The sequence below is a fragment of the Anticarsia gemmatalis genome, chromosome 29 (assembly GCF_050436995.1).
Source record: "Anticarsia gemmatalis isolate Benzon Research Colony breed Stoneville strain chromosome 29, ilAntGemm2 primary, whole genome shotgun sequence".
Lineage (NCBI taxonomy): Eukaryota > Metazoa > Arthropoda > Insecta > Lepidoptera > Erebidae > Anticarsia > Anticarsia gemmatalis.
This window is the reverse complement of record NC_134773.1, coordinates 763,493-786,276: the sequence shown is the minus strand read 5'-3', so window position 1 is coordinate 786,276 and position 22,784 is coordinate 763,493. Positions and strand designations below refer to the sequence as shown.

Genomic DNA, 22,784 nt, shown 5'->3' with positions numbered 1-22,784 from the left:
GTTTGTTATTTACCTATTTGTTCTCTATCGTTTCGAGGAAAATTCGATTCCGTTTGTGATTTTGAAGTACCTACCTAATTTCTAATTACATTTAATGATAGGTATCTCCTTTATTGATTCTAAAAAGTAGTGCTCACTTGCTAAATTATTTTTATTGAGTTTTAATAAATTGTCGTTTTTGCTTTCAGAGGCTCGAAAAGAGATACATAAAATCGAATAAACGCATTACACATCCCTATGAAATGGTTAGTAATAAATGGTGTTGCTAGATTTTAAAATTTGATATTAAATATCTACGTTTAAAAATAGGTGTGTGTATGTTTAAATATAAATGGTGTACCCTCAATCAAACAAATAACGGTATTATAATTATATTTCCATTTTTATTTTGTCTAAAATTACAATTATTAATACAGAGCCATCAAACGAATAACTAAACGCAATTATCAAAACAATGTCTCAAGTGACACTTGCCAAATATTGTCACGTCAACTCATTAACATTTACAACAATCAGTATTTTGATTGTAAATACATTAATTTACTTATAAAACGACTAACAACATGGTAAATATCGTAAACTACATCTGTAACTAATCATTTGTGAAGATATTACGGCCATTATTATTCTATTTTCGTGGAATATCGTGTCTTCCGGTCGTCTTATATTTCTTGTCGATTTTCAGGATTTGAAGAGCTTTGCTGAAGATGGATTTGATCCTAAACAGTGGATCAATAAAGCATGGAGATCTAGCGCTAATCAGGAGAAAGAGGTACTTGTTTAATACTTTGTTTTTCGTAACGCAATTGGGGTCGGAATGTGTCACGTCTGAATGATAAGTTTGTAAACAATAAATAAGTATACACTGTATTCATTGTCATTTCTGTTGAAACTGGTTATAAACGTTATTTCAATAAATATTAATGAGTAAAATTATAGTATAGTAGCACTATTATTTTATTACATAAATGAGAAAAGTTAAAAGTACAATTTGTAATCGATTTTTGTCTTATATTATTTCAGATATTTGTAGCTAACACTGTGACACGACTACAGTTGTATATGAAGCAGCTCACCAATTCACTTGATGAAACCACCACACAGGTAAAAGTATTATTCAATCAATAATACAATAATCGCACTAGGTCAGCTTTTCTATTGTTTTGTCAGTTACTCAGGGAAAAACAGAATCTTATTTAGTCACTAGCTGACCCGCGCAACTTCGCTTTTGTCACCTAAGAGAATGGGTCAAAATTTTTCCCGTTTTTGTAACAATTTCCATTGCTACTCCGCTCCAAATGACAGAAGCGTGATGTTTTAATAGCCTATAGCCTTCCTCGATAAATGGGCTATCTAACATTGAAAGATTTTTTTAAATCGGACCAGTAGTTCCTGAGATTATCGCGTTCAAACAAACAAACAAACAAACAAACTCTTCAGCTTTATAATATTAGTATAGATATAGAATAATAGCTTTTACCTACAACTTCATCTGCCATCTGAATTTTCCCATGGGAATGTGTCATTTTCCCAGGGTAAAAAGTGGCCTAGTAAAAAATAGCCAAGAAAGGATATACCTTTCTTGGTTGTAAAAATATCTCCATACCAAATTTCATACAAATAGGTTTAGTAGTTTAGGCGTGTTTGAGTAACACATTACAGTATTTTTGTACATATAATAATATATAACATATTATAAATGACAGACAGAGTAACCTTTGGAATTATAATGTTAGTAAGTATGAATATTGTAAGTGCTAGGTTTCTAAAACACCTACTTTTGTTCAAATTGTTTGGCGACACTTATCTGTACTAATCTATACTAATATTATAAAGCTGAAGAGTTTGTTTGTTTGTTTGTTGTTTTTGTAACATTTTTCACCCGTACTCTGCTCCTATTGGTAGTAGCGTGATGATATATAGCCTATAACCTTCCTCGATAAATGGACTATCTAACACTGAAAGAATTTTTCAAATCGGACCAGTAGTTCCTGAGATTAGCACGTTCAAACAAACAAACAAACTCTTCAGCTTTATAATATTAGTATAGATATGACCCAAGCGAAGTTGCGCGGGTCAGCTAGTAACTAATATTTTTTCCACAGATCGTAACATCAATCCCTCGTATAATGCAAGATGCGTCTTCTCTACAACTGGAAGGCACCCTGCTGCAACAGAAGCTGGTCTCTTTGGAACAGAAGGTGCAGAGTGTGGAGCAACAGACGGGACATTCTATTGAGAGCTTACAGAAGATTGATACGCTTAAGAGTCGGTTAGAGGTATGTAGAAATATATTTATTTACATTTATAATTCTATTTGTGGTGTAATCGGTAGTAGGTCTGACTGCTGAATTTGAGAACTGGGGTTTGATATCTGCATCAGGTTAAGTACTATTGTTCTTTTCTAATTTATATACACCTTTTCCCTGTAGGGAGAAACCAAAGAAAAATAAAATAATTTACGTCTTACGTTGAAATCTGGTATAAAGGTTGCAAAAGATCCACAATAACACATAGGCTACTTTTTATCCCGGAGTTCCCGAGGGATTGGGATTTACACGGGAAGGGTTGCCACGTGGACGAAGTGACGGGCAACCTCTAGTTATATACATATACTAGCTGACCCGCGCAACTTCGCTTGCGTCACTTAAGATAATCATAATTTTCCCCGTTTTTGTAACATTTTTCACGGTTACTCTGCTCCTTTTGGCCGTAGCGCGATGATATATAGCCTATAGCCTTCCTCGATAAATGGGCTATCTAACACTAAAATAATTTTTCAAATCGGACCAGTAGTTCCCGAGATTAGCGCGTTCAAACAAACAAACAAACAAACAAACAAACTCTTCAGCTTTATAATATTAGTATAGATTAGTATAGATGTACATAGTTCATAGTGAAAAGTTAATATTAAAGTTACAAATTTCTTTTGTTACAGAGTGCAGCATCAGCTCTTCGCGAGGCTGACAAATGGGCGGCCTTAGCTACATCACTAGAAGACATCTTGGATTCTGGAGTACCTACTCAGGTAAATATATAACATATTACTGTTCCACTGCTGGGCAAAGATCTTTATAAGACAACTGCCGCACTAAGAATTGCTCTTGTGTCGCGGGGACTTTTACAAACATACAAACAAAGGACACAAAGTACAACTAGACTGGTACAATTATTTGTGGATCACAAAAATAATTGTTTCGTGTGGGAATCGAACCCACGACCTCCCGACGTGGTTAAAACACTGCGCCACGGAGGCAGTAAAAAAATTACCTTTAGTCCTTCAAGAGCTGTGTTAAACAACTGTCAGACATGTCATTCATCACGATGTTTTCCTTCACCGTTATAACAAGTGAGCATTATTTGTAATACACACATCACTTGGAACACTCATTGATGGTTTTGAACCCTTGACCACTTGCTTGGTAGGCAAATGCTTATTCAACTCGGGAATCAGGTGCTTAATAACTACTTCTTCTTACCGGTGGGTAAACGCTCAGTGTGTTAACTTGTACATTACATAGATGTAGGTGCAGTGTTTCAGCTGAGCGTCTCCGTGATACAAGTCACCGTTCTTGTTTATAACAACTGTTCACGACAAACGTACAACTTTGACACTAGGTTGAACACTAACATTACGATGAGTGAATGTTATATAATATTGTCATTTTGTTACAGGGTGACAAATTAGCGGAATTATGTGATCAAGTCGCCGCTATGACAGCTAGCCTTGAGGTAAAAAATATTTACGCATTTGTCGCATTTTAATATTTTTTCTGAGTAGTGTCTGTTCTGAGCCTGGTGATAAATCTATCTATACATCGTGCCGCTCCAATGGCTTATTTCCTTCAACGTATGGGTAGGGTTAGAGGTTAGTAATCATGTAACAAACAAAAAATAACATTGTCAGCTAATTAAAAAAACTTAAATATCACACACATCTATACTAATATTATAAAGCTGAAGAGTTTGTTTGAATGTTTGTTTGTTTGAACGCGCTAATATCAAGAACTACGGGTCCGATTTAAAAAATTCTTTAATATTAGATAGCCCATTTATCGAGGAAGGCTATAGGCTATATAACATCGCGCTACGACCAATAGGAGCAGAGTACCAGTAAAAAATTTACAAAAACGGGGAAAATTTTGAACCATTCTGTCTTGTGTGACGCAAGCGAAGTTGCGCGGGTCAGCTAGTACTAAATAATAAAATAATGTAATCAAAACACTCTGTACAAACAATCAAAGTACATCAAACGGTGCGGCAACGTCGCGTGCGCCGCCTGGCCAATAGCAGGACGCTAGGAAAGTTGATTATGTATAGGCTGTGGAAATTTTTTAATGAAGTTAAGTGTTAATAAGTCGGTAATTAATAAAAATAATCCAAATTGTTGTACTTTACATGACTAAGGACCTCTAGCCCTACCCATGCGTTAAAGAAAATAAGCCATTGCAGCGGCACGTTGTATAAGTATGTATTTAGAAGTATATAAGTATGTTTATCAGTTATCTGGTTACAGTTCACTGCTTAGTTTGTAATCCAATGACCGTGTGTGAGTTGTCCAATGATATTTATGTAAACACAGGTACTAAGCGACGCGCCGGACTATGAGAACAAGAGGTTACAACTGGAGACTCTGTATAACAGGCTAGAGGCGGCCGTCAGCCCTCCTCTCATTGAAGCACTCACTCAGATGGATGCAGGTATGCTTTACTTTGTTCTATGGCTTATGTAATGGGCTATTTTATTTTGTTATCTTACATCGTCTTACATAATCACACATCATATCATGTCACATCATCTCACATCATCTCACATCGTCTCACATCATCACACATCATATCATCTCACATCGTCTCACATCATCACACATCATATCATCTCACATCATCTCACATCGTCTCACATCATCACACATCATATCATCTCACATCGTCTCACATCATCACACATCATATCATCTCACATCATCTCACATCGTCTCACATCATCACACATCATATCATCTCACATCGTCTCACATCATCACACATCATATCATCTCACATCATCTCACATCGTCTCACATCATCACACATCACATCATCTTACATCACATCATCATACATCATCACACATCATCTTACATCACATCATCATACATCATCACACATCATCTTACATCATCTTACATCACATCATCATACATCACATCATCATACATCATCACACATCATCTTACATCATCTTACATCACATCATCACACATCATCTTACATCATCTTACATCACATCATCATACATCACATCATCATACATCATCATACATCATCTTACATCACATCATCTTACATCACATCATCTCACATCACATCATCTTACATCACATCATCTTACATCACATCATCTTACATCACATCATCTTACATCACATCATCTTACATCACACCATCTTACATCACATCATCATACATCATCTTACATCATCATACATCATCTTACATCACATCATCATACATCATCTTACATCACATCATCTTACATCATCTTACATCATCTTACATCACATCATCACACATCATCTTACATCACATCATCTTACATCACATCATCATACATCATCTTACATCATCATACATCATCTTACATCACATCATCATACATCATCTTACATCAACTTACATCACATCATCTTACATCATCTTACATCACATCATCTTACATCATCTTACATCACATCATCATACATCATCTTACATCATCATACATCACATCATCTTACATCACATCATCTTACATCACATCATCTTACATCACATCATCTTACATCACACCATCATACATCACATCATCTTACATCACATCATCATACATCATCATACATCACATCATCATACATCACATCATCTTACATCACATCATCATACATCATCATACATCACATCATCATACATCACATCATCATACATCATCATACATCACATCATCATACATCATCACACATCATCTTACATCACATCATCTTACATCACATCATCATACATCATCACACATCATCTTACATCACATCATCTTACATCACATCATCATACATCATCACACATCATCTTACATCATCTTACATCATCATACATCACATCATCATACATCATCTTACATCACATCATCATACATCATCTTACATCACATCATCATACATCACATCATCACACATCATCTTACATCATCTTACATCACATCATCTTACATCATCTTACATCACATCATCATACATCATCTTACATCAACTTACATCACATCATCATACATCATCTTACATCAACTTACATCACATCATCATACATCATCTTACATCACATCATCATACATCACATCATCACACATCATCTTACATCATCTTACATCACATCATCATACATCATCTTACATCAACTTACATCACATCATCATACATCATCTTACATCAACTTACATCACATCATCATACATCATCTTACATCACATCATCACACATCATCATACATCACATCATCTTACATCACATCATCTTACATCACATCATCATACATCACATCATCTTACATCATCATACATCACATCATCATACATCATCTTACATCACATCATCTTACATCACATCATCTTACATCACATCATCATACATCACATCATCTTACATCATCATACATCACATCATCATACATCATCATACATCATCTTACATCACATCATCTTACATCATCATACATCATCATACATCACATCATCATACATCATCTTACATCACATCATCTTACATCACATCATCTTACATCACATCATCATACATCACATCATCTTACATCATCATACATCACATCATCATACATCATCTTACATCACATCATCTTACATCACATCATCTTACATCACATCATCATACATCACATCATCTTACATCATCATACATCACATCATCATACATCATCTTACATCACATCATCTTACATCACACCATCATACATCACATCATCTTACATCACACCATCATACATCACATCATCTTACATCACATCATCATACATCATCATACATCACATCATCATACATCACATCATCTTACATCACATCATCATACATCATCATACATCACATCATCATACATCACATCATCATACATCATCATACATCACATCATCATACATCATCACACATCATCTTACATCACATCATCTTACATCACATCATCATACATCATCACACATCATCTTACATCACATCATCTTACATCACATCATCATACATCATCACACATCATCTTACATCATCTTACATCATCATACATCACATCATCATACATCATCTTACATCACATCATCATACATCATCATACATCACATCATCATACATCATCACACATCATCTTACATCACATCATCTTACATCACATCATCATACATCATCACACATCATCTTACATCACATCATCTTACATCACATCATCATACATCATCACACATCATCATACATCATCTTACATCACATCATCATACATCACATCATCACACATCATCTTACATCATCTTACATCACATCATCTTACATCATCTTACATCACATCATCATACATCATCTTACATCAACTTACATCACATCATCATACATCATCTTACATCAACTTACATCACATCATCATACATCATCTTACATCACATCATCATACATCACATCATCACACATCATCTTACATCATCTTACATCACATCATCATACATCATCTTACATCAACTTACATCACATCATCATACATCATCTTACATCACATCATCACACATCATCATACATCACATCATCTTACATCACATCATCTTACATCACATCATCATACATCACATCATCTTACATCATCATACATCACATCATCATACATCATCTTACATCACATCATCTTACATCACATCATCTTACATCACATCATCATACATCACATCATCTTACATCATCATACATCACATCATCATACATCATCATACATCATCTTACATCACATCATCATACATCATCATACATCATCTTACATCACATCATCATACATCATCATACATCATCATACATCATCATACATCATCTTACATCACATCATCATACATCATCTTACATCACATCATCATACATCATCTTACATCACATCATCATACATCACATCATCACACATCATCTTACATCATCTTACATCACATCATCTTACATCATCTTACATCACATCATCATACATCATCTTACATCAACTTACATCACATCATCATACATCATCTTACATCAACTTACATCACATCATCATACATCATCTTACATCACATCATCATACATCACATCATCACACATCATCTTACATCATCTTACATCACATCATCATACATCATCTTACATCAACTTACATCACATCATCATACATCATCTTACATCAACTTACATCACATCATCATACATCATCTTACATCACATCATCACACATCATCATACATCACATCATCTTACATCACATCATCTTACATCACATCATCATACATCACATCATCTTACATCATCATACATCACATCATCATACATCATCTTACATCACATCATCTTACATCACATCATCTTACATCACATCATCATACATCACATCATCTTACATCATCATACATCACATCATCATACATCATCATACATCATCTTACATCACATCATCTTACATCATCATACATCATCTTACATCACATCATCTTACATCACATCATCTTACATCACATCATCTTACATCATCATACATCATCTTACATCACATCATCTTACATCATCATACATCATCTTACATCACATCATCTTACATCATCATACATCATCTTACATCACATCATCTTACATCATCTTACATCACATCATCTTACATCACATCATCTTACATCATCTTACATCACATCATCTTACATCATCATACATCACATCATCATACATCATCACACATCATCTTACATCATCTCACATCATCTTACATCATCTCACATCATCTTACATCATCTTACATCATCTTACATCACATCATCTTACATCACATCATCTTACATCATCATACATCATCTTACATCACATCATCTTACATCATCTTACATCACATCATCATACATCATCTTACATCACATCATCTTACATCACATCATCTTACATCACATCATCTTACATCACATCATCTTACATCATCTTACATCATCTTACATCATCACACATCATCTTACATCACATCATCATACATCATCTTACATCACATCATTTCATATAACATCATCATACATCATCTTACATCACATCATCACACATCATCTTACATCATCTTACATCACATCATCATACATCATCTTACATCACATCATCTTACATCATCTTACATCACATCATCTTACATCACATCATCTTACATCACATCATCTTACATCACATCATCTTACATCACATCATCTTACATCACATCATCTTACATCACATCATCTTACATCACATCATCTTACATCATCTTACATCATCTTACATCATCTTACATCACTACATCATCTTACATCATCTTACATCATCACACATCATCTTACATCACATCATCATACATCATCTTACATCACATCATTTCATATAACATCATCATACATCATCTTACATCACATCATCACACATCATCTTACATCATCTTACATCACATCATCATACATCATCTTACATCACATCATCTTACATCATCTTACATCACATCATCACACATCATCATACATCATCATACATCATCATATATCATCATACATCATCATACATCATCATACATCACATCATCATACATCATCTTACATCACATCATTTCATATAACATCATCATACATCATCTTACATCACATCATCACACATCATCTTACATCATCTTACATCACATCATCATACATCATCTTACATCACATCATCATACATCATCATACATCATCTTACATCACATCATCATACATCATCATACATCACATCATCATACATCACATCATCATACATCACATCATCACACATCATCATACATCATCATACATCATCATACATCATCATACATCATCATACATCATCATACATCACATCATCATACATCATCTTACATCACATCATCACACATCATCTTACATCACATCATCTTACATCACATCATCTAACATCGTCTTACATCACACATCATTTTACATCACATCATCTCACATCATCACACATCATTTTACATCACATCATCTCACATCATCACACATCATTTTATATTGACTCATTTTACATTGTCTCATATCACACCATTTTATATCGCCTCATATCATCATCTTACATCACATCATTTCATATAACATCCCATCATTTTACATGATCTCCAAGATCATCTTGTCTCACCTTTACTCATCTAATCTAATATCTCATCATATCTAACATAATCTTATCTTACCTCATCTCTTTCAGAGCGTACATCCCGCTACGTGTCACTTTTCTCGGGCATGTGTCGCTCTGTATCAGTATGTCGTTGTTGGCGCCGTGCTGCGGCTGCTCGGCTGGCGGCCGCCTGGAGACGCAAGGATCAACATTCGTTGCCCGCGCTCAATGCGCTGCTTGCAGGAGACGCTGCTGGGCAGGTTAGTGGAGATCCGGTTGGGACGCGGAGTATCCGATTGGAGGTACCGCGTCCTGGCCACCTTATGGTGACCGCTGAAGGAATACCGTCAGGTTTTTGGTCGGGATAATAAAAAAATTGTGGAGATGTGTTGTGGAATTCCATAGGATGCCACGGGATGTAATAAGATACCATATGATGGTACGCCATCGGGTGCTATGGGATGTTATTTGATCCTATAGGATGCCATGGGATGTCATGAGATGCTCTAGGATGCTGTGGATTTTTATTGTCGAGGGATATCGTGATATACCATGGGATGCCATGAGATGTTATTAGATGCCCTGGCATGTTATGGGATACCATGAGAGGTCTCGAATTGTTATAAGACGCCATGGTTCTTGTGGTACAGTCCATAGTACATCCGACTGCTGTTCATGAAGTCTCGGGTTCGATTCTCGGGTCGAACAAAGTACTATTATCTAAATTATATTATAATATTTATTTTCTCATAGAAGCCCAGAGCTTAGTACAAGGCAATAGGCTCGCCCCCTATTACATGGGACTAATATTGATAATATCCCCTTAGGGGTGTAATTTATCAAAATCTTTTCTAACGGGATACCTACGTCATATTAGCTTTATGCATACAAAGCTTCAGCCCGATCGGTTTAAAATTGAGAAATTTCATACAAACTTTCATCCCCTATTTTAACCTCACTTGCGCTCACCGGTCGGTAAACGATCTGTGGGTTAAGCAAACCTTGGCGCGGTCATTCCATAGATGGGTGACCGCATAGTGGTATTTGAACTGGGCGTCTCCGGCACGTAAAAAGTCGGTCCCGGTTGTTGTCAATTAAGATAACAGTCGTTAAGTCATGTCAAAGGCCTTCAGGCGGCTTGAACGACTTTGTCACTAGGTTGACCACTAACCATATGACAAGAAGAAGAAGACGACTTCTTAGGGGTGGAATAATATATATTTATTCATGTTTTCGCAGGTGGATTGGTTGACGAACGTGTTAAAATCAGACACTCCCCTCGCTGAGTTAGTGCGACTATACACAGATCTACTGCTGTCTTTGGAACCCTCACCTACTAAGGTAATATACCCATATAACCCACTAGCTGACCCGCGCAACTTCGCTTGCGTCACATAAGAGAGAATAGGTCATAATTTTACCCTTTTTTGTAACATTTTTACTGGTACTCTGCTCCTATTGGTGGTAGCGTGATGATATATAGCCCATAGCCTTCCTCTATAAATGGGCTCTCTAACACTGAAAGAATTTTTCAAATCGAATCAGTAGTTCCTGAGATAAGCGCGTTCAAACAAACAAACAAACTCTTCAGCTTTATAATAATAGTATATGTGATTTACCCACTGCTGGGCAAGGGTCTCCTCCCATAATGTGGGAAGGGTTAGGCCTTGAGTCCACCACGCTGACCAAGTGCAGGGACTTTGCATACCTTCAAGAACTGTTCTAAAGAACTCTCAGGCATGCAAGGTTGCATCACGATGTTTTCCTTCACCGTTGTAACAAGTGATCATTGTTTCTAATACTCACATCACTTGGAAAAGTCATTGGTGTGTTGCCTCGGGTTCGAATCGATCACTTGTGTGGGAGGTACCAACTTATGCCACTCGGCTATCACTGCCTATAGATTACTAGCTGAACCGCGCAACTTCGCTTGCGTCACATTAGAGAGAATGGGTGATTTTTGTCCCCGTTTCTGTAACAATTTTTACTGATACTCTGCTCCTATTTGTCGTAGCGTGATGATATATTGTAGCCTTTAGCCATCAGCGATAAATGGGCTATCTAACACTGAAATAATTTTTCATATCAGACCAGTAGTTCCTGAGATTAGCGCGTTCAAACAAACAAACAAACAAAGCTTCAGCTTTATAATATTAGTATAGATAGATTTTGATTTTTAAGATCTAAGGTTTCAAACTCCTAGCTTTGGCTTCAACAAAAATATGCTTAAAAGTATTTTTTTTGTGTTAATTACATTTATTTGTTATTTTCAGGTAGTTTCAGCTAACCTGAAGTTATGCGCAAGTCCTGAAGAAGGTATACTGTTATTGACAGACTTAAGGACCGATATAGATGACTTTGTTAACTGTATACAAAGTGTTATAGACGCGCCGAGACAAAACAAAGGTAGGCAGAATTATTCTAACCATTTAATTTTGTAATTTTTATTTCAACTGCACGTTTGTCTGTGTGGTTAACGTGGTCATATCGCCGCAATAACCGTAGCGCCGCGTGTGGTTCCAATCACACCCGGGACTAATATTTGTGTGATGAGCACGAGTATCTGTTCTGAGCTTATTAATGTATCTATATAAGTATGTATTTACAAATAAGTATGTTTATCAGTTACAAGCTGACCCGTGTAACTTCGCTTGCGTCACATAAGAGAGAAGATCTCGTTGTCTTCAAGAATCACAAATGAGTACACGGTTCATTGGGTTTCTTTCAGTGAGCTCGTGAGGTACACAAATATCGAGCTTTTTTGTGTAGAGAAAAGATTTTATTACAAGTTCTTACATACTATAATGCGAAAATATTTAAGGAGGGCTCCCATATTTGGTATTTCCCTGTAATTATTTGTCATACGTGTTATACAGAGGTGCTTCTCCCGGCGACTCTGAGAGAGTTCGGCCGCGCGGCGTACGCGCCACTACGGGAACTACTACACCACTACACTGAGATGCAGACGCAAATACTGGTCCAGCATCTGCAAGATGCGCAGTTACAACAGGTATGAATCGCTCACCGGCTCTGACTGACAGACTGACCGAGACTGACTGACTGACTCTGACTGACTGACTCCGACTGACTGACTCTGGCTGAATGACTCTGACTGACTGACCCTGACTGACTGCCCCTGACCGTCTCTGACTGACTGACTCTGACTGACTGACTGACTGACTGACTCTGACTGACTGACTCTGACTGACTGACTCTGACTGACTGACTCTGACTGACTGACTCTGACTGACTGACTCTGACTGACTGACTGACTCTGACTGACTGACTCTGACTGACTGACTCTGACTGACTGACTCTGACTGACTGACTCTGACTGACTGACGACATTTGACACTTAATGACGAAACGAAGATGAATTTCATTAACCTCCGGATATAAAACGTATGATTTAATAGAAAAAAATCATTTTTCCAGGAGGACTTGGTAGAACAATCCCGGGCTATACTAACGACGGCTGAACGATGCGAGAGCTGGTTGTCCACCGCTAGGAGTAAAGCGAGCAAAATCGCGGGAGACGCTATGTATGCTGTATATGTACCTGCTGTACAGGTAACTACGTCATAACATTCTTTTTTATAAAGACATCTCCTGCACTGAAAAGTGCTCTTGTGTCGCGGGGACTTTTACAAACATACAAACAACGGACACAAAGCACAACCAGACCCGCAAGAATTATTTGTGAATCGCACAAATAATTGCTCCGTGTGGGAATCGAACCCACGACCTCCCTTTGCAGTGGTATCGGCGTGGCGACCTAAACCACTGCGCCACGGAGTCAGTCAATAACATCTACCTGTATGAGAAATTTCAGCCCCATCCAGTGATTTGAGCTATGTGATCTCAAGTTGAGTGGATGCTCTCAGAGTGGGATGTGGTAGTTTTTAGCTGTATCAGAGTGAGATGATGTTAGTTGGAGTAATCTCAGAGTGAGTTGAGGTCGTTTTTAAGTGAGATGAGTTCATCTTGAAGTGAGATGAAGTGTTTTAATAGTGAGATGTGGTAGTGTTAACTATCTTAGAGTGAGATGAATTCATCTCAAAATGATATGATATTATCTCAAACTGAGATGAACTTGTCTCAAACTGAGTTATGTAGTTGTTAGTCTAAGATAAGGTGATAAGACGATTAGAATCCACCGCTAGGAGTAAGGCGTGCAAGATAGCGGGAGACGCTATGTATGCTGTTTACGTACCTGCTGTACAGGTAACTACGTTATAACATCTTCCTGCATGAGAAATTTCAGCCCCATTCGTCCAGTGGTTTGGGCTAGATCTCAAGTTGAGAGAATGCTCTCAGAGTGAGATGTGGTAGTTTTTAGCTGTAACAGAGTGAGATGATGTTAGTTGGAGTGATCTCACAGTGAGTTGAGGTCGTCTTAAAGTGAGATGAACTTATCTCAAGTTGAGAGGATATTCTCGGAGTGAGATAAAGTGTTTTTTAATAGTGAGATGTCGTCATTTAAGCTATCTTAGAGTGGGTTATAGTGATCTCAGATTGAGATGATGTTACTTGGAGTGATGTAAGTTGTAGTGATGTAAGTTGTAGTGATGTAAGTTGTAGTGATGTAAGTTGTAGTGATGTAAGTTGTAGTGATGTAAGTTGTAGTGATGTAAGTTGTAGTGATGTAAGTTGTAGTGATGTAAGTTGTAGTGATGTAAGTTGTAGTGATGTAAGTTGTAGTGATGTAAGTTGTAGTGATGTAAGTTGTAGTGATGTAAGTTGTAGTGATGTAAGTTGTAGTGATGTAAGTTGTAGTGATGTAAGTTGTAGTGATGTAAGTTGTAGTGATGTAAGTTGTAGTGATGTAAGTTGTAGTGATGTAAGTTGGAGTGATGTAAGTTGTAGTGATGTAAGTTGTAGTGATGTAAGTTGTAGTGATGTAAGTTGGAGTGATGTTAGATGATGTAAGTTGGAGTGATGTAACTTGGAGTGATGTTAGTTGATGTGAGTTGGAGTGATGTTAGATGATGTGAGTTGGAGTGATCTCAGAGTGAGATGATGTGAGGGAGTGAGAGAGATCAGAGATTGAGATGAAGTGAATTCAGATTGCTAAGTTGCTTAAGGTTTTAAATACCAACCATCCCCCCCCCCCCCTATCAACAATTCGAAACAATAAAATTACGTCCTCTGAAAAACGTAACTTTTGAATTAAGTAAAAATTATGAGAAATACAAAAGGAAGTTTGCGAAGTTCGTACCAAGCAGCGTTCTTGTTCTCTGCCTACCCTATAGGAAGAATGCGTAAAATTATGTATTTATGTATGTATGTATGTATGTATGTTTGTTTCAGAACTTCATATCAACGCTATCAAACCTAATATCCTCGCACAGTCGCAACATAGAGACGTCTTTCTTATCCTCGGTGAGGTCAGGCGAGAGCGCGGGCGGCGTGCTCTCCCCCAGCTTCCCGGCCGCGCTGCAGCTGGAAGCAGCTGTCGTTATAGTGCTGGACACGAGGGCGAGCGACACGAGAGCAGGTAGGACTCGACACAAGCTCGACACAAACTCGACACAATCTCGACACAACCCCATTACAACTTACAGTAGCTCAACACAAGTTAGTTGGAGACACTAGAGAAGGTAGGACCCGGCACAAGCTCGACACAAACACGGCACAAACAGGTCGATACTCGACACATACGTGTTATTACACGACACAAGTTCGATGTAACCTCTATACTGTCTCGAACAAGGGCGACACAAACTCGACACTACCTCGAAACATGCTAGACTTAGACTCGACACAATCAGACACAGTCACAACATAGAGACGTCTTTCTTATCCTCGGTGAGGTCAGGCGAGAGCGCGGGCGGCGTGCTCTCCCCCAGCTTCCCGGCCGCGCTGCAGCTCGAAGCAGCTGTCGTTATAGTGCTGGACACGAGGGCTAACGACACGAGATCAGGTAGGACTCGACACAAGCACGACACAAGTCGACACATACGGATTATTACACGATACAAGCTCGACGCAAGCTCGATACTAACTCGACAGAAGGGCGACACAAACTCGACACAAGCCCGGCACAGCAGAAAGCGGCATCAACACATACCTGACACAAGGTAGAAACGTGTCGTACTCGACACAAGTTTGACATAAGCTCGACCCATATTCGACACGAGCTCCACATGCCCGACACAATCTTGACACTACTGACTGACGGACTTACTCTGTCGGTCAGAGTCAAACGGTCAAAATTAGACTGTCGGTCAAAGTAAATCGGTCAAAGTCAGCCCGTCGGTCAAAGTTAGGCTGTCGGTCAAAGTCAGTCAGTCGGTGAAAGTCAGTCAGCCGGTTGAAGTCGGTCGGTCAAAGTTAGACTGTCGGTCAAAGTTAGTCTGTCAGTCAAAGTCAGTCAGTCGGTTGAAGTCAGTCGGTCAAAGTCAGTCAGTCGTTTAAAGTCAGTCAAAGTTAGTCGGTCTATCAGTCTGTCATCGATGAAGATGATGATGTCATCGTTGATGATGATGTCATCGATGATGATGATGATGTCATCGATGATGAGGATGGTGTCATTGATGATGATGATGATTATGTCGTCAATGATGATGTCATCGATGATGATGATGTCATCGGTGATGATGATGTCATCGGTGATGATGATGATGTCATCGATGATGATGATGATGTCATCGGTGATGATGATGATGTCATCGATGATGATGTCATCGATGATGATGATGTCGTCGGTGATGATGATGATGTCATCGATAATGATGATTATGTCGTCGATGATGATGTCATCGGTGATAATGATGTCATCGGTGATGATGATGTCATCGGTGATGATGATGATGTCATCGATGATGATGATGTCATCGGTGATGATGATGTCATCGATGATGATGATGATGTCATCGATGATGATGATGATGTCATCGGTGATGATGATGATGTCATCGATGATGATGATTATGTCGTCGATGATGATGTCATTGATGATGATGATGTCATCGGTGATGATGATGATGATGTCGTCGATGATGATGATGTCATCGGTGATGATGATGATGTCATCGATGATGATGATTATGTCGTCAATGATGATGTCATCGATGATGATGATGTCATCGGTGATGATGATGATGTCATCGATGATGATGATGATGTCATCGGTGATGATGATGATGTCATCGATGATGATGTCGTCGATGATGATGATGATGTCGTCGATGATGATGATGATGATGTCATCGATGATGATGATGGTGATGATGATGTCATCGATGATGACTGACTGACTGACTAACTTACTCAAGCTTACTGACCGACTGTGACTGGTAAATCTGACTGACACGACACAATCAGAAACACGACACAAAATTTACATTTTACATCAATTTATGAATAACCTATTTGTTACAGAGCCTCCAGCCTCAACAGACCCTCTCCACGACCTCCCAACATTACTATTGGAGGCCGAGGCTCGTAGCAAGCTTGCATCGTACAGGAACGAACCCGTGCCCTCCGTAGCAGTGCTACGACGTACTAAGGACCAACTGAGGAACTTGGCTAGGGCTGTGTTGAGACACCCTATAGATGTACAGTTAGGTATGTTGAAAATACTGTGCGGAATGTATGCGGCATGCTGTTTGTGTGGCGTAAGATTTGTGGCAAACTGGTTGCTGAGTGTAAAATTTGTAGCAGACAGTGTAGATAACATTTAGCGGCTTATTGCTTGTAAAGTATTTAGTTTGCTGTGAACAATTTGCTTAGCGTAATGTCTGCAGGATGTAACTTTAGCATTATTAACCAGTTTAAAGTATGCTAAAATATGTTTGCTTAGTTTACAGTTTCTGGCAGTTTACTTATAAAGCGAAAAGTTTGCATATTATTATAAGTGAAGCGAACAGTTAGTAGCAAATTGTTTGCTAATACTGCCGCCAAAAAGTTGTATTTTAGTCAAACTGTAAGTGAAAACGACAAACCACACATAAATTTCGCCGCAAACTTTTTGCTCAGCAAACAATTTGCCACAATCAGTTCGCCTTGCTTAAAATCAGCTACTAACTATAACTACAACATTTCAGACAAAATACCTCAGTTATCAGTGTGGAACAATAACGACGCGTTATCAACTGATCTGCCAGACTTCGCGTTATCGCCGCAAGAGTATATCACTGAGGTAAGACAGTCCCACTGCTGGGCAAAAGACTGAGCAAAAGTAAATTTTACTCCCAGAATAAGCCCTAGGGTAGAGAATTCTTTGAGATGCGATGGCGACGTCGCCAATTGCTTTAACAATTAATGTAGACAGTTAAATCATTTGGCGACGCCGCCAGTAATCCTGACAAATTCATATACAAAGTTAACTCATTTGGCGACAATATGGCAACGTCGCCAGCAATTCATATAGAAAGTTAACCCACTTGGCGACGATTTGGTGACGTCGCCAGCAATCCTAACAATTCATATAGAAAATTTACTCACTTTGTGGAATCTGGATAACTAGCATTCTGGCGACGTCGCCAATAAAATGTCCATGAACAACCTGCGTCTCAATTAACAAAACTTGAATCTAAAGACAGATAGTAGCTACTCCATTTGGCAGCTAAAGACAGCTTTCTGAAGCATTGCTGCGTAACTGGCGACGTTGCCATGGCGGCTAGGTAAGGTAGGGCTTATCAATTCACCACGTTGACTGCCATTGATTTTGTTTTCCTTTATTTCTGTTCCAATGCTGGACAACTCCTCCGAAAATTTACCATTGAGTCCACTTTGCTGAGTAAATTAAATAGCATTCCGTCAAGAGCTGTGTTAAACAACTGTCAGACATGTCATTCATCACGATGTTTTCCTTCACCGTTATAACAAGTGATCTTAATTTATAACTAGTTGACCCGGCGAGTTTCGTACCACCTAATGTAGCGGCTCGCTACATACAGCGACATCTACTGGGACCAGCGCGCAACCAACCACCACGCGCAGTGTGTCTGACGTCACAAGTCCTAGATCGCGCTATCGAAGTTTGCACTGCAACTGACTATATATACAAGTTCCCGACTACAACAGTCGGGCAGCCTAGGCCCACCAGGCATGATCACCTCGCCTGGTCGGAGGATCCTCCCTTTGTGTTGGAGGAACATGATCACCTCGTTCCTCTACATCTAAAAGTTGATATCTATTTTTTACGTAAAATATAAGTATGTATATAAATAACATATATTTATATTTCAGATTGGACAGTACCTGATGACGTTGCCACAACACTTAGAGATGCATTTATCTGAAAAACAGGCGCCATTGCAGTTTTTATCTGAAGTAAGTACATTTATTGGCCCACTGCTGGGCAAAGATACACTCTCAGAAAGGGACTTTAAGTCCACCACGATTGCCAAGTAAATGTAATATTTAAAAAACATATTTTCTAATCCTTTATCAAGACAACTCCCGCACTAAGAATTGCTCTTGTGTCGCAGGGACTTTTACAAACATACAAACAACGAACACAAAGTACAATCAGACTCGAAACAATTATATTATTTGTGGATCGCATTAATTATTGTTCCGTGTGAATTTCGAAGCTCGAAAATTTGCGTAAAAGTGTTCGTTTAGAATTCAATATCAATTTGTATGGGAATTTAATAAGCGCCCTAATTTTAGAACACGATATATTTCCGTTTATCTCTTATTAGCTGACCCGCGCAACTTCGCTTGCGTCACATAAGAGAGAGTGGGTCATAATTTTCCCCGTTTTTGTAACATTATTTATTGGTACTCTGCTCCTATTGGTCGTAGCGTGATGATATATAGCCTATAGCCTTCCTCGATAAGTAGGCTATCTAACACTAGAAGAATTTTTCAATTCGCACCCGTAGTTCCTGAGATCAGCGTGTTCAACCAAACAGACAAACTACAGTATTAAAATATTTATATAGCTCTTTATATTATTGATCTAAAATTCTGTAATTTTGTATTTATTTCAGGTTTGCACGCACACATGTGAAGTCTATGCTGAAAAGATTTTAAATATTAGAAATATGGACGCTCTTGGCACTAAACGATGTCTTAATGATATTGGTAAGAAAATATAATTAACTGCACGTTTGTCGCAGTGGTTAACGTGGTCACCTCGCCGCAATAGCCGTAGCGCCACGTGTGGTTCCAATAACACCCGAGACTAATATTTGTGTTATGAGCACGAGTAACTTCTGAGTTTGTTAATGTGTCTATATAAGTATGTATTTACAAGTATATTAGTATGTGTATCAGTTATTTGGTTACAGTACAAGCTCTGCTTAGTTTGTAATCAAATGACCGTGTGTGAGTTGTCCAATCATATTTATTTATTTATGTATAATACACACATAACTTGGAGAAGTTATAAGTGTGTTGCCTCGGGTTCGAACCGTCGGCCACTTGCGTGAGAGGTACCAACTTATACCACCCTTTTTCACACTATTTTCTTTAAGATTTTTATTTATTTTTTATATTTTCAGTGTATTTGTCCAGCGTGGTGGAAGACCTTGGCAGTACAATCACACCAGCGTTGAAGAACTTAGAGAAATCATTGCGAGCGGCCACACCCAGCCAGAATCAAGAATAATTATATATTATTATTATATTAACTGATTACTAATAAACGTGGTACTGTATAATTAATCACAACTTGCACGATGTTTAAATAAATATAAATAGACTAACTGACCCGGCAAACGTTGTTTTGCCATGTAAATTAAAAAAAAAAATTGTCACTTAGGGGTATGAAAAATAGATGTTGGCCGATTCTCAGACCTACTCAATATGCTCACGAAATTTCATGAGAATCGGTCAAGCCGTTTCGGAGGAGTATGGCAACGAAAACTGTGACGCGAGAATTCTATATACATATTTTTTTTTTAGTAATCTGAACCATTCTCAGATCCCCTTGAACACACACAAAAAAATTCATCAAAATCGGTCCAGTCGTTTAAGAGAAGTTCAGTGACATACACACTTACAGAAGAATTATAAGATGTCTAAATACATACATACATGTTGTTATACTGGACCGCCGGTTACATATACTACGCAGGTCGATAAGGTCAGACTTTTTTTAAGTTTTATATAATTATTTTATTACCACAAATTTTAATTATTAAATCACTACAAACTAGTTTTGCTTCATTCACATACATACAATATAATATATCTTTATAAAAATTACCAAGTAAGTATATTAAGTTGTACCTACTTACCTATTTATAAGTAAAGGTCATCCGTATTTAAAAATCAAACACATTATAAAAATGTATTTGTTCTTATCTAAATATAAACTATTTAAATAAAACTCAAAGGTGACTGACTGACATAGTGATCTATCAACGCACAGCACAAACCACTGGACGGATCGAGCTGACATTTGACATGCAGGTAGATGTTATGACGTAGACATCCGCTAAGAAAGGATTTTGATCAATTCTACCCCCAAGGGGATAAAATAGGGGATGAAAGTTTGTATGAAACGTTGTCAATTTTAAACCGATCGGGCTGAGACTTGCATAAAGCTACTATGACGTAGATATACCCTAAGTAAGATATCTATTCCGGAAACAGGATCCCGTGAAAAATTTTCGACTTCTACGCGGACGAAGTCGCGGGAAGAAACTAGTTATCGTATAAAACCCTAAAAGAAATTAAGATAAAAACAAGACTTTTCTAACTCAACGCGAACGAAGCCGCGTGTATAACTTAGTATCAAACAAATATCATCACAAACAAAATAAGATTGAATCACAGTTTAAGGTCATTGTCCTTTCGTCCGCTGTGTACTGCGCAGTAAATATATACTCAATTATCAGATACATAATATTAGGTCGGGGAAAAAGTCTTTTCGCATTATAGTATGTATGAACTTGTAATAAAATCTTTTCTCTACACAAAAAAGCTTGATATTTGGGTACCTCACGAGCTCACTGAAAGAAACCTAATGAACCGTGTACTCATTTGTGATTCTTGAAGCCAAAGATTTTATTACAAGTTCATACATACTATAATGCGAAAAGACTTTTTCCCGACCTAATACATACACGATGTTCTCGCGCTAAGCTTGTATTTATATCAAAATCAAATCGTTTAAGTAATCATTCAGGTCAAATACTGACACTTATGATAGTCAATGATACAGAGAGTGAATTTACCGCCATTTCGGAAGGTAGGGCCAATGAGAAGAGCTGCCAACAAACTGCTGGACAATCTATTATTTGAGACTAACATTGTTAATGGCGAAACGTGGGAGCGATTTCACTTACCTATAAGTTACATTATTTTGAAGTCATTATCAGTCTAGCCTTTTTTCCAACTATGTTGGAGTCGGCTTCCAGTCTCACCGGACGCAGCTGAATACCAGTGTTTTACATGCAGCGACTATACCTATTGGACCTTTATTTTGAAGTAGAAACAGGAAAATAATA

General features: G+C 37.8%; 1 protein-coding gene across 1 annotated transcript; it reads left to right on the top strand.

The window, feature by feature from the left end:
- The first annotated feature begins 445 nt into the window (after nt 1-445).
- Cog7 (conserved oligomeric Golgi complex subunit 7) lies at nt 446-21,000 on the top strand. Its single transcript, XM_076133413.1, has 18 exons — nt 446-566; nt 686-772; nt 1,024-1,104; nt 2,106-2,279; nt 2,939-3,028; nt 3,676-3,732; nt 4,583-4,700; nt 10,465-10,634; nt 11,614-11,715; nt 12,648-12,780; nt 13,251-13,384; nt 13,810-13,944; nt 15,685-15,871; nt 17,758-17,943; nt 18,423-18,517; nt 19,570-19,653; nt 20,319-20,412; nt 20,832-21,000. The coding sequence occupies exons 1-18, from the start codon at nt 564-566 to the stop codon at nt 20,936-20,938; spliced, it is 2,037 nt and encodes a 678-aa protein (XP_075989528.1). The 5' UTR covers nt 446-563; the 3' UTR covers nt 20,939-21,000.
- The last annotated feature ends 1,784 nt before the right edge of the window (nt 21,001-22,784 follow it).

Bases quoted from the DNA above. Each gene is read 5' to 3' on its own strand.
- Cog7 (XM_076133413.1), top strand. The intron at 1,105-2,105 runs GTAAAAGTATTA...TTTTTTCCACAG, and splicing joins TTGATGAAACCACCACACAG to ATCGTAACATCAATCCCTCG. The intron at 3,029-3,675 runs GTAAATATATAA...ATTTTGTTACAG, and splicing joins ATTCTGGAGTACCTACTCAG to GGTGACAAATTAGCGGAATT.